The sequence below is a fragment of the Hylobates moloch genome, unplaced genomic scaffold (genome assembly GCF_009828535.3).
Source record: "Hylobates moloch isolate HMO894 unplaced genomic scaffold, HMol_V3 SCAFFOLD_1, whole genome shotgun sequence".
Lineage (NCBI taxonomy): Eukaryota > Metazoa > Chordata > Mammalia > Primates > Hylobatidae > Hylobates > Hylobates moloch.
Genome location: NW_026652276.1, coordinates 99,404,100 through 99,416,920, shown reverse-complemented (window position 1 = coordinate 99,416,920; position 12,821 = coordinate 99,404,100). Strand labels below are relative to the sequence as shown.

Below are 12,821 nucleotides of genomic sequence, written 5' to 3'. Positions count from 1 at the left end.
GGTGTCAAAAGATGGGCTACTAAGTACAAAACTGCCCAAGGTGCTACGTGGGATCTGAAGGTTTCCAAAAGGAGGCAAGAGATAAGCAGATGTTTGAAGGATGAGGGATGGGAGGTCTTGGTAAGGAAAATGGCCTGGGCTGTGTGTCAGCAATAGGAGAGGAGGGGGCACAGGTGATCAGGAAAGACACTGGGAGAAGCTTTGATGGACAGGAATAGAAATGGCAAAGTGGATAATTACGAGGCAGGAGGATGAAGAGATGAACACAGGGTATTAGGAAATAAGAGTAGCTGACATTTACTGAGCACTTACTTTGTGCCAGGCCCATTTATGAGCATATATAATGCTCAGAATAACCCCCTGAAACTGTGCTCTTGGCATTGCTGTTTCAGGAGTGAGGAAATAAAGGCACAAGGAGGTGACTGGCTCCAGTTCACACAACACACCAGGTTGGGGTGGGGAGAGACCTGGGACTTCAGCACGGACAGCTTGAGAGCTGTCAGAGTCTATGCCAACAGCACCAACCAGTGCTGGGTAAACACCTGCTTTTATAATCAGAATGAAGAGGCTGTGTCCCCTGCCCTGTGAGGTCCATTTCTGAGAGTTGTTGCTAATGGGCAAGAAGGTTGGGACTTTAGAGATTTGGGATAAAGATACCAAACACCAGAAAGGAAGAAAGAAGTGATCAGGCCAGGCACAGTGGCTCGCACCTGTAATCCCAGCACTTTGGGACACCAAGGCGGCCAGATCACCTGAGGTCAGGAGTTCGAGACCAGCCTGGCCAACATGGCGAAACCCCGTCTATACTAAATATACAAAAATTAGTGTCGTGTGGTGTTGCGCACCTGGAATTCCAGCTACTCAGCAGACTGAGGCAGGGGAATTTCTTGAACCCGGGAGACGGAGGTTGCAGTGAGCCAAGATCATGACACTGCACTCCAGCCTGGGCAACAGAGTAAGACTCTGTCTCAAAAAAAAAAGAAACAAAGAAATGATCAGACAGATTAGGTTGATTTAGGTGATGATATGAACTCCACCTAGAACTGAGAGAAAAGGACAGCCTTCCTTTCCTCATATGGAATCACAAATAATTTCTATCAAATTCGGAAATGTACTTTGGTGTGGTTGTGACAGGTTCCTAAACACTCCCTGTAAGTTCAAACAAATAAGAAAGAGATGCTGCAGAAGAGATAGAAATCTGCCCACAGCCTGTAGCTCTCTTAACTTCCCTGGCTGGGAGGAATGCATATTTCATCTCAAATTGGCCTGAAATGCCAACCCATATAGTCTTTGCCACTCTGTATCAACTGTACATCCAGATAAAATCATATGCCATGATTACAGAACTGCATGCTTAGATTGCAAAACCCTTTCCTCTTATTGAGTTGTGAGGAGTGCAGGACTAAGAGTTATTCAGTTGGCACTAGGCTGACTGGCTCCCTGTGGGGTCGGGGGAGGTTTCAGAGTCTCATACCTCGCAGGAAAGGTTTGGTTGTGAGATCCACAATAACAGAAGCACTGGAGCATTCTGGAAGAATGCCTATAATGGAAAGGACTACATTGAATTCAACAAAGAAATCCCAGCCTGGGTCCCCTTGGTCCCGGAAGCCCAGAACACCAAGCAGAAGTGGGAGGCAGAACCAGTCTACGTGCAGCGGGCCAAGGCTTACCTGGAGGAGGAGTGCCCTGCGACTCTGCAGAAATACCTGAAATACAGCAAAAATATCTTGGACCAGCAAGGTACCCACTGCTTCCTGCTCTCCAGTGCTAAGCTGGGAAAAACCAAGGTGATCTCAGGCTGGGAGCTCAGAGAGCATCTTAGGCCAATCTCCTCTATCCATGTAAGTCACATAGAACCCCAGTTTTCAACTTCCAGGATTCATTCCTTTCCTGGGAGGACATCAAAATTTCAGGCAGAATGGGCCAGGAAAGCCACCGATTCACTGGTAGGCTTCCCTAAATATCACCCACTGAGAGATGAGGAGCTGGAGGTGAGAGAGGTGAGGGTAACACTGTGTGTAAGAGGCAGAGCTGGGGCCAGGCGTGCTGGCTCACGCCTGTAATCCCAACATTTTGGGAGTCCAAGGCGGGCGGATCACTTGAGGTTAGGAGTTCGAGACCAGCCTGGCCAACATGATGAAACCTCGTCTCTACCAAAAATACAGAAATTAGCCTGGCATGGTGGCAGGCGCCTGTAATCCCAGCTACTCAGGAGGCTGAGGCATGAGAATTGCTTGAACCCAGGAGGACTAGATTGCAATGAGCCAAGATCGCGCCACTGCACTCTAGCCTGGGCAATAGCGCGAGACTCAGTCTAAAGAAAAAAGAAAGAGGCAGAGCTAGGACTTGAATTCCAGATTTCAGATTCCAAATCCCATCGTTGTTTCTCTCTACAATGATGCCTCCCATCTGGGTGGTGGAGAGAAGGGAGGTGTATAAAATGTCAGCCCCAGAAGGACAAGAGTGAGCCAGTGTGAGTGGAATTGATGGCTGCAAGCTGAGACTTGGATTGGAGATGTAGTGAGACTCAGGATTGTGCAGTGCTGCAAGGAAGAGGTTGCTGGATAGAGGCATGGGCTGAACCAAGCAGCTGGACTGAGATTGGGGGAGAGAACTCCAAAGCCCACTCAGATGTGGGAAAACATGGGAAAGCGCACGGAGCATTCACAACCTATTGGAGTCAATCCACGGGTGGGGTGGGGAATGGGCGGGAGGGGAGCCAGGACATTCCATGATCCAACGGAGAAGGATCAGGGAAAGCCTCAGCCTTCCCTGATCTTCTGGAAAGTGTCCCGGGGCAGCGGGCGGTGGGGCGGGCAGGTACAGAGCTTAGAGCTCTGCTGATTGCTGACATCCAGGGGTGAGGTGGGAAGATACCTGGGCCAGGAGAAGTCAACCTCAAGCCTGCAGTGTCACACTCTATCCCTCCACAGATCTTCCCTCTGCGGTGGTCACCAGCCACCACGCCCCAGGAGAAAACAGGACACTCAAGTGCCTGGCCTACGACTTCTACCCAGGGAAAATTGACATGCACTGGACTCAGGCCGGCGAGGTGCAGGACCCTGAGTTATGGGGAGATGTTCTTCACGGTGGAAATGGTACTTACCTGACCTGGTTGTTGGTGCATGTGCCCCTGCAGGACACAGCCCCCTACTCCTGCCACGTGCAGCACAGCAGCCTGGCCCAGGCCCTAGTGGTGCCCTGGGAGGCCAGGTAGGAAGTAAGGATGGAGGCCATGTGGGATCTCAGCCCCAGTAGCTGCCCTTCCTGCCTGACGTGGGAGCTGAACCACCGCGATCACTGTCAATGGATCCTCAAGGCCCAAGGAGCAGTGTGGGGGGACAGACAGGAGGTGGATTTGGAGACTGAAGACTGGGATGCCTGCCCTGAGCTGACTTGGACCCAAAAATCGTCTCACCTCGAACCACCCCCCGCTATTGTCTAATCTGTGGAAACTAATAAATAATCATCTCTCTTTGTCTAGCAAGACAGAGAACAGTATTAACTGTAAAATCCTATAGAAATGTGATGTGATTTTCTCATTGGTCCTGCTTCCAAGCACTGAATTCATCTGAAACTCTTGGTTTCCCTTGGAGGCCATGGTTCCTGGGCACCCTGACTTGGGCAGATCCAAGCATGGCCCAGACCCGCTGTCCCTTAGGGATTGTTCAGGTGTCCCCTGGTGACATCCACAGGCGTGGCCATGGCCACTCTGGCTGTGAGGTGCTAGAACCCTGCAAGCTCTTTCACACAAACCCAAGCCTCTTCTGTGCCTCAGTTTCCCCACACTTCTTGGCTTCCTGGGAGACCCAGCCCTCCACTCCAGCTGCTTCACATCTCCACACCATGTCGGCCTTGGCCCACCAGCCAAAGCTTATTTGAGAGCTCTCAGCTCTCCAGGGTACAGCTCAATGAAGCAGGAATTGGCCCTGAGGTTCTCAGACTCCCTCTGAGTCCCTGAGAGTGAATTTCCTCAAATGAGTCACCAACTGCCATGCACAGGTATCAACCCCAAACACACAGCAGAGCTCTCACCTTGACCTTCTCGTGAAGCCTCACCTGCCTGTGTCTGTGCTCTTCCTTCCTGTGGGACAAGAACTTTCCTTTTTTTCTTTCTTTTTTTTTTTTTTTTGGTTTTGTTTTTTGAGATGGAGTCTTGCTCTGTTGCCCAGGCTGGATTGCAGTGTTGCAATCTCAGCTTACTGCAAACTCCGCCTCCCGGGTTCCAGCGATTCTCCTGCCTCAGCCTCCCAAGTAGCTGAGATTACAGGCATCAGCCACTACGCCCGGCTAATTTTTCTATTTTTAGTAGAGACAGGGTTTCACCATGTTGGCCAGGCTCGTCTGGAGCTCCTGACCTCAGGTGATCTGCCTGCCTTGGCCTCCCAAAGTGCTAGCATTACAGGCGTGAGCCACTGCGTCTAGCGACAAGAACTTTCTTTACATCCTATACTCAGCCTCCCACTCTGGATTATTCCAAAATCCATCCTCCAAGCTGGGTTCCATAGAAGAATCATTCCCAGACTTCGGAATTCCGAGTTAATCATCTTGTCTTTCATGAAAGCCTAAATTTGAATGCTACAATTTTTTGTTTTAACACTTCGACTCCAGTTTGAAAATCAAAGCTGAGAAATTACTTCTTTTTTTTTTAAGTCTACATGAAATCCACCTTTCTCTCTTCCGGGGCAAAAACATCCTATCTGAACAGTATCCAAGTTCAGGAAAGAAAATGCAAATAGTCGCCGGGCGTGGTGGCTCACGCCTGTAATCCCAGCACTTTGGGAGGCCCGGGAGGGCAGATCATGAGGTCAGGAGATCAAGATCAGCCTGGCCAACATAGTGAAACCCCATCTTTACTGAAAACACAAAAAATTAGCCAGGTGTGGTGGTGTGTGCCTATAATTTCAGCTACTTGGGAGGCTGAGGCAGGAGAATAGCCGGGTTTGGTGATGTGCGCCTGTAATCCCAGCTACTCGGGAGGCTGAGGCAGGAGAATCACATGAACCCAGGAGGCGGAGGTTGCAGTGAGCTGAGATCTCACCACTGCACTCCAGCCTGGGCGACGGTGCAAGACTCTGTCTCAAAAAAAGAAAATGCAAATAATCAAGAGAAAAAAATATAGCATGTGATATGTGAATATGAGGACACTTGGAGCAAATAAAAAGTGAAAGTTAAACATTTAAGATCCACGAAGAAACCAAAATCCACATGATCAGACCAGGGCTAAGGAAAATTGGAATAGGAGATGTGACCTCATCTATAACAGGAGACATGGATGATGATAAAGGAAGAGAGAGAAGCCGCAGGATTCAAGTCCTGGGCAGGTGTGGGGCAGGAGGAGAGGGACACAGGGCTACTGAGATACTCAGGGAAAACTTTCTGGAGCAATTCAGATTTCAGAGAGATGTGGAGGCCTAAGACAGCTTGCCAAGCCAAGGTCAGAAGATTTCCATGCAGAATGGGATTTTACATTCGTTGTTCTTTTGAGTCTCCAGTGCCTACTAGAGAATCAAATATACAATAGGTCCGAGCACGGTGGCTCATGCCTGTAATCTCAGCTCTTTGGGATGTCAAAGTGGGAGGATTGCTTGAGCCAGGAGTTCCAGATCAGTCTGGCCGACATAGCAAGACCCCGTCTCTACATTTAAAAAAATAAAAAATTATCTGGGCATGGTGGCACACAATTGTAGTCCCAGCTACTTGGGAGACTGAGGCAGGAAGATCACTTGAGCATGGGAAGTCAAGGCTGCTGTGAGCTGTGATTGTACCATTGCACTCCAGCCTGAGCAACAGAGCAAGACCCTGTCTCAAAAAAATAAATAAATACACATATTAATACAATAGGTAATTAATACATAATTTCTGGATGAATCAATAAATACATAAGCAAAGGCAATAGAAAGCACTAAACATTTCTGATGACCAAGAAGAACCCCTTGGCTGGGACAGTGAATTCTACTGGGAAAGCAGGTTGAAAAAGCAAAGCTCAGAGAAATTGAAGAGGACCTTAACGTATGTATACCTTGCTATACCTGATTGATGTCTTTTGCCTGATTCAGTGTGCATCATTCTTCCAGCCTACCTGGGAACTATCCCCAGGAGAGTCCACCAGAGAGAGACAAGATAGTCTAAGGCAGGGGTCCCCAACTCCCGGTACCCGTTCATGGCCTGTTAGGAGCTGAACCACACAGCAGAAGGTGAGCTGCAGGGTCGAAGCTTCATCTGTATTTACAGCTGCTCCCCCACCCCCCGACCATTGCTCCCATTACTGCCTGAACTCACCTCCTGTCAGATCAGCAGCAGCATTAGATTCTCATAGAAGCACGAACCCTATTGGGAACTGTGCAAGAAAGGTATGTAGGTTGTATGCTCCTTATGAGAATCTAACGCTTGATGATCTGTCACTATCTCCCATCAACCCCAGATGGGACCATCTAGTTGCAAGAAAACAAGCCCAGGGCTCCCACTGATTCTACACCATGGTGAGTTGTAGAATTATTTCATTATATATTACAATGTAATAATAATAGAAATAAAGTGCACAATAAACGGGATGCACTGGAATCATCCCAAAACCATTCCCCTCCCCAGTCCGTGGAAAAACTGTCTTCTACAGAGCCGGTCCCTGGTGCCAAAGAGATTGGGGACCGCCGGCTTAAACAATAAGAGGTCTTTTTCTCAGGCAGGTTTCAATCAGCTCTGGGCCGGATTCGCTATGGCTTTTGCCTGCCCCCTACTGGTCCAGGAAATAGTTGCAGCCAAGTATTAGGATCCAGTACTTGGGAATTTGGCTCAAAGCCTGGATGCAAAGGCCATGAGATAGCGGTCATCCGGTCTTCCTCTCACAACTCGCACAATTCCCGCCGTCCTTTTTTTTTTTTTTTGAGAGGGAGTTTCACTCTTGTTGCCCAGGCTGGAGTGCAATGGCGCGATCTAGGCTCACTGCAACTTCCAGCTCCTGGGTTCAAGCGATTCTCCTGCTTCAGCCTCCCATGTAGCTGAGATTACAGGCGCCCGCCACCACACCCAGCTAATTTTTTGTATTTTTAGTAGAGATGGGGTTTCATCATGTTGGCCAGGCTGGTCTCCAACTCCTGACCTCAGATGATCCACACGCCTCGACCTCCCAAAGTGCTGGGATTACAGGCGTCAACCACGGCGCCCAGCCAATTCCTGCCTTTTATTATGGAGGAAAACCTCCGCGGGATGACAGCACACCCAGTGGACATCTGTTACCTCATCAAACTTGGGTCCAACCACCGGGTGCTGCGAACACTGACATGTGGATTCCAGTGAGAGAAACTGAGGCATTTATTGCAGGGTGTCAAGCAAGGAGAATCAGCCAGCTCAAGTGTAAGACCTAAATTCCCCAACGGCTTGTACGTAAGGGTTTTTAGAGGCAGAGAAGCAGAAGTTACAGGCAAAGTCATAAATCAACACAGGGCCTGGCGCAGTGGCTCACGCCTGTAATTCCAACACTTTGGGAGGCCAAGGCAGGTGGATCACCTGAGGTCAGGAGTTCAAGACCAGCCTGGCCAACATGGTGAAACCCCATCTCTACTAAAAATACAAAAAAATTAGCCAGGTGTGGTGGCACACGCCTATAATCCCAGCTACTCAGAAGGCTGAGGGAGGAAAATCACTTGAAGCCAGGAGGCAAAGGTTGCAGTGAGCGGAGATCGCGACACTACACCACACCCTAGGTGACAGAGCAAGACTCTGTCTCAAAAAAAAAAAAAAAAAAGAAATCACTTGTAACCTGGTGCAATGGTTCACACCTGTAATCCCAGCACTTTGGGAGGCCGAGGCAGGAGGATTGCTTGAAGTCAGGAGTTTGAGACAAGACTGAGAAACACAGCAAGACCCCATATCTATAAAAACATTAAAACTTAGCTGAGCGTGGTGTCATGCACCTGTAGTCCCAGCTACTCAGGAAGCAGAGGCAGGACGATTGCTTGAGCCCAACAGTTGGAAGCTGCAGTGAGCTATCATCACACCATTGTACTCCAGCCTGGGCAACAGAGGTCTTTAAAAACAAAAAATCAATAACGTGTAATAATCTTTTTTTAAAGCTCCCTAACAGGATGCGTGGCAGGTTCCTGCGGCGGCAGCTGCTAGCGGAGGAGAGCCGGCACTCCACCCCTCGTGGGGCGCCTCCTGCTTCCCGTGCTCCTGGGATTCTGCCTTGTGCTGCTGGCTGCCAGTGGGCCTGGAGTCTATGGCGATGAGCAGAGCAAATTCGTGTGTCACACCCAGCAGCCGGGCTGCAAGACTGCCTGCTTCAATGCCTTCCACCCCCTCTCCCCGATGCGTTTCTGGGTCTTCCAGGTCATCTTGGTGGCTGTACCCAGCGTCCTCTACACAGGTTTCACTCTGTATCACGTGATCTGGCACTGGGAAGAATCATGAAAGGGGAAGGAGGAAGAGGACACCCTGATCCAGGGAGGGGAGGGCAGCAGAGATACCCCAGGGGCTGGAAGCCTCAGGCTGCTCTGGGCTTATGTGGCTCAGCTGGGAGCTCAGCTGGTCACAGAGGGGACAGCGCTGGGGTTGCAGTACCACCTGTATGGGTTCCAGATGCCCAGTTCCTTTGCATGTTGCCAAGAGCCTTGCCCGTATAGATTAACCTGCACCTTTTCTCGCCCCTTGGAGAAGATCATCTTTCTAAAAGCCATGTTTGGGGTCAGTGGGTTCCGTCTCTTGTTCACTCTTTTGGAGACTGTGCTTCTGGGTCTGGGAAGACTGTGTAAGCCCCTGCGGAACTTCCTGGGTGGGGCCTCTTCCTCCAGCCACGCCCTGGCCCTGAGCAGCAAAAGGAACCTCCAGCAGACACTGTGAGCCATCCATCGGCCTGGTCAGCCTTGTTCCATTTCAGAGACCATGTGCCCCACAGCCCCAGTGACTAGGGGTGACATTTCCTGACCTCCCCCACCTGTGGATATGGCCAAGTCGAGGTACCGGTTAACCAAAGGAGCTGAAGGAGTGAAGGACCAGCCATCCCCTAATACGCAGGATGGTTATATTGATTATGTCAAATTGAAAACTTTGGAGAAACTGCTCTCTCAGAAAGCAATAACTGGGCCAGACACGGTGGCTCATGCCTGTAATCCCAGCATTTTGGGAGGCCTAAGCAGGTGGATCACTTGAGGTCAGGAGTTCAAGACCAGCCTGGCCAACATGGTGAAACCCCGTGTCTACTAAAACTACAAAAATTCTGGGCATGGTGATGGGCATCTGTAATCCCAGCTACTTGAGAGGCTGAAGCAGAAGAATTGCTTGAACCTGGGAGGTGGAGGTTGCAAAGAGCCGAGATCATGCCACTGCACTCCAGCCTGGGTGACTCTGTCTCAAAAAAAAATAAAATAAAATGCTGGTGTTCCTTAGGACTGTGTTGCAGGCCCTCTCTCTCCCCATTCCACACCCTCACTCTCCCTGGATAACTTTCCCTTTGTCTATAGCTCCAGCCACCACGTCCTTGTGGATGACTTCCCAGTGCAGATCCCCAGTCTGGGCTGCCTCTCGAGTTCAGGCTCGAAATCTTGTCTTTCGGCCAGGCGCGGTGGCTCACGCTGTAATACCAGCACTTTGGGGGTCGAGGCGGGCAGATCACCTGAGGTCAAGTGTTTGAGACCAGTCTGGCCAACATGGTGAAACCCCGTCTCTACTAAAAATACAAAAAATTACAGGCATGGTGGTGCGTGCCTATAATCCCAACTACTTGGGAGGCTGAGACCGGAGAATCGCTTGAACCCCAGAGGCAGAGGTTGCAGTGAGCCGAGATCGCACCATTACACTCCAGCTTGGGCGACAGAGACTCCGGTCAGATGCCTCCTAGGCTCAGGCACCTGCTCTGGGAGCAGTGGGTTTCTCTGGATCCTTGAGCACCTAATCTTTATGTGCAGCATCGTAAAACACACTGTGCGGATCAGTGTCAGATTTCCTTCTTAAGCTAATAGAACAGAATGCAGCTTTCAGGATTCAGGAAAGATTTTTCTGCACAGGCAACTCAGTTGCAGTTGCGTATTATTGCCACCAGAGGACACTATGATCCTGCTAACATGATGAAAGGCTCTCCCAGTGGATTTAATAACAATCTTAGCAATTTTTTATTTATTTATTTTTTTCTCGCTCCGTCACCAGGCTGGAGTGCAGTGGTGCCATCTCGGTTCACTGTAACCTCCGCCTCCCGCCTCCTGGGTTCAAGCGATTCTCCTGCCTCAGTCTGCTGAGTAGCTGAGATTACAGGCGTGCACCACCATGCCCGGCTAAGTTTTCTATTTTTAGTAGAGACGGGGTTTCACCATGTAGACCAGGCTGGTGGGTGATCCGCCCATCTTGGCCTCCCAAAGTGCTAGGATTACAGGGGTGAGCTACCGCGCCTGGCCTTAATCTACTTTTTATCTCTGTGGTTTTGCTTTTTCTGGTCATTCCATCTATGTTGAATAATACAATACATGGCCTTCTGTGCAAGGGCAATTGGTTCCATGCTTAGTCCCACCGGATGGTAGATGTTAACAAATATTTACTGATAAGTTGTGGCCTCTCCGACAAGGAGACCAATGAGTCTGTCTCCTTCAAAAGCATCTCAGCTCTGTTTTGGGGCTTTGAGTCGAGTGTTTTTTTTTTTTCAAGCCAGATTTTACGTTGTTCGCAGACACACTCACAAGCCTTGCTGGACCAAAGGAAAAAAACGAGTTAGCCTGGGCACAGCGGCTCGCACCTGTAATACCAACACTTCGGGAGGCCAAGATGGGTGGATGGCTTGATGCCAGGAGTTCGAGACCAGCCTGGTCAACATAGCAAGACCCCATCTCTAAAAAATAAAATAAAGTACATATACTAGCAATGATGCATAACCAAAAAAAAAACAAACAAGTTAATATTGAAATGTCATGTTTGCCCGCACCCCAAATAAGCACTATAACCTCTTGTTATTCGCTTCTCACGCAACCAGTCTTCTGTTCTCTGTGAGTCTTTGGGAAATGAGGAGCATGATCTTCTAGCAGTAAAACACCTGTAGAGAATCGCCTTATGTTTTTTGTTTGTTTATTTGTTTGGTTTGGTTTGGTGGTTTTTTGTTTTTTGTTTTGAGATGGAGTCTCGCCCTGTTGTCCAGGCTGGAGTGTAGTGGCGAAATCTCGGCTCACTGCAACCTCCACCTCCCTGATTCAAGCAATTCCCCTGTCTCAGCCTCCCAAGTAGCTGAGATTACAGGTGCACACCACCATGCCGGCTAATTTTTTTGTATTTTTAGTAGAGATGGGGTTTCACCATGTTGGCCAGACTGGTCTCGAACTTCTGACCTCAGGCAATCCGCCTGCCTCAGCCTCCCAAAGTGCTGGGATTACAGGCATGAGCCACTGCACCCGGCCTCCATGTTAATCACTCTTTCTGATTTCAAATAACTCATTATCCCCATGAACTTATGGATTTGTTTTTCCTCTTCATCCACAAAATTCTCTAGAGAAGTCTCCTTTGTCATCTCTTGGCTGTGCTTTCTATCTCACCAGTTATCTTTCTCCAAAGAGCTTCCTCTGCAAAGAAGCTTTGTATATGAAGACCATGTGGGGGCTGAATCAAGACCAAGCTTCACAACCTAAAAGTAGTTCACAAAGCTTCCTTGCTTCTATTCTCTGCAAATCTGTAAACTCTTCAGCTGACTCAATTTCTCTCTTTAGCCTTCAGATATTTTATTTTATTTTATTTCATTTCATTTCATTTGGACAGAATCTAGCTCTGTCACCCAGGCTGGAGTGCAGTGGCACCATCTTAGCTCACTGCAACCTCCCCCTCACAGGTTCAAGCAATTGTCCTGCCTCAGCCTCCTGAGTAGCTGGGATTACAGGCGTGAACCACCACGCCCAGCTGATTTTTTTGTATTTTTAGTAGAGACAGGGTTTTGCCGTGTTGGTCAGGCTGGTCTGGAACTCCTGATCTCAAATGATCCGCCTGCCTTCACCTCCCAAAGTGCTGGGATTACAGGCGGGAGCCGCCGCACCAGCCGATTCTATTTTTAATTTTATTGAAGAAGCGCTATACTATTTCTCACGGGGGCTGCACCATGTTATGTTCCCACCAGCAATGCACAAAGATTCCAATTTGTCCACATCCTCACCAAACACCTGCTATTTTGTTTTGTTTTGTTGGTGGCGGTGGTGGTTTTTTGTGTTTGTTTGTTTTTAGTACAGGGAGAGTATCCCTAATCCAAATATCTGAACTCCAAAAGTTACAAAACCAGAACTTGAGGGCCATCATGGCACTCAGAGAAAATGCTCATTAGAGCATTTCAGACTTAGGATTTTGGGATTAGGGCTGCTCAATCAGTAAAGCAAATATTCCAAAGTCAAAAAAAAATCTGAAATCTGAAACATTTCCGGTCCCAAGCATTTCAGATAAGGGATATTTAAACTGTAGCCATCCCGACGAGTGTGAGGCATCTTCTCGGAAATCTTGCACACTATTTTGTCTGCTTTGATCTGTCACGTGTTTCCTACCATTTTGAAAGCATAACGAATTTTATCAGTGTTCACTTCTGATGAGAGGCAGTCCAGGCAGTGCAAAGGGCGCAAATCGTGGTCCCACAAGTCCTGGCTTCTGACCTGGATCACTGTGAGACCCTGAGCAAGCAAGAACTTGCTCCAGGCCTCAGTTTCCTTGGTCTCTGGGGGAAGCCAGGATGATAATCAGCCATGCTCCAACCCCTCAGCTGAAACTCAGGCCCGGAGGCATTGTAAATGGGGATTTCCTCTTCCACACGTGAGCCGCTGAATTCGATTCCTTCCTTCCTTCCTTCCTTCCTTCCTTCCTTCCTTCCTTCCTTC

General features: G+C 49.0%; 1 protein-coding gene and 1 pseudogene across 1 annotated transcript; both read left to right on the top strand.

The window, feature by feature from the left end:
• Nucleotides 1-220: 220 nt before the first annotated feature.
• On the top strand, nt 221-3,217 carry LOC116810332 (zinc-alpha-2-glycoprotein-like). Its single transcript, XM_058436685.1, has 4 exons — nt 221-270; nt 393-534; nt 1,482-1,740; nt 2,934-3,217. Exons 1-4 carry the CDS (start codon nt 221-223, stop codon nt 3,215-3,217), a joined length of 735 nt encoding a protein of 244 aa, XP_058292668.1.
• A 4,867-nt stretch (nt 3,218-8,084) lies between these two features.
• Nucleotides 8,085-8,838, top strand: LOC116810325 (gap junction gamma-3 protein-like; annotated as a pseudogene).
• Nucleotides 8,839-12,821: the final 3,983 nt, after the last annotated feature.

Coding starts and splice junctions, on each gene's coding strand:
- LOC116810332 (XM_058436685.1), top strand. CDS start 221: ATGGCAAAGTGGATAATTACGAGGCAGGAGGATGAAGAGATGAACACA. Junction 271..392: donor GATGAAGAGATGAACACAGG/GTATTAGGAAAT, acceptor TTGCTGTTTCAG/GAGTGAGGAAATAAAGGCAC. Junction 1,741..2,933: donor AAATATCTTGGACCAGCAAG/GTACCCACTGCT, acceptor ATCCCTCCACAG/ATCTTCCCTCTGCGGTGGTC.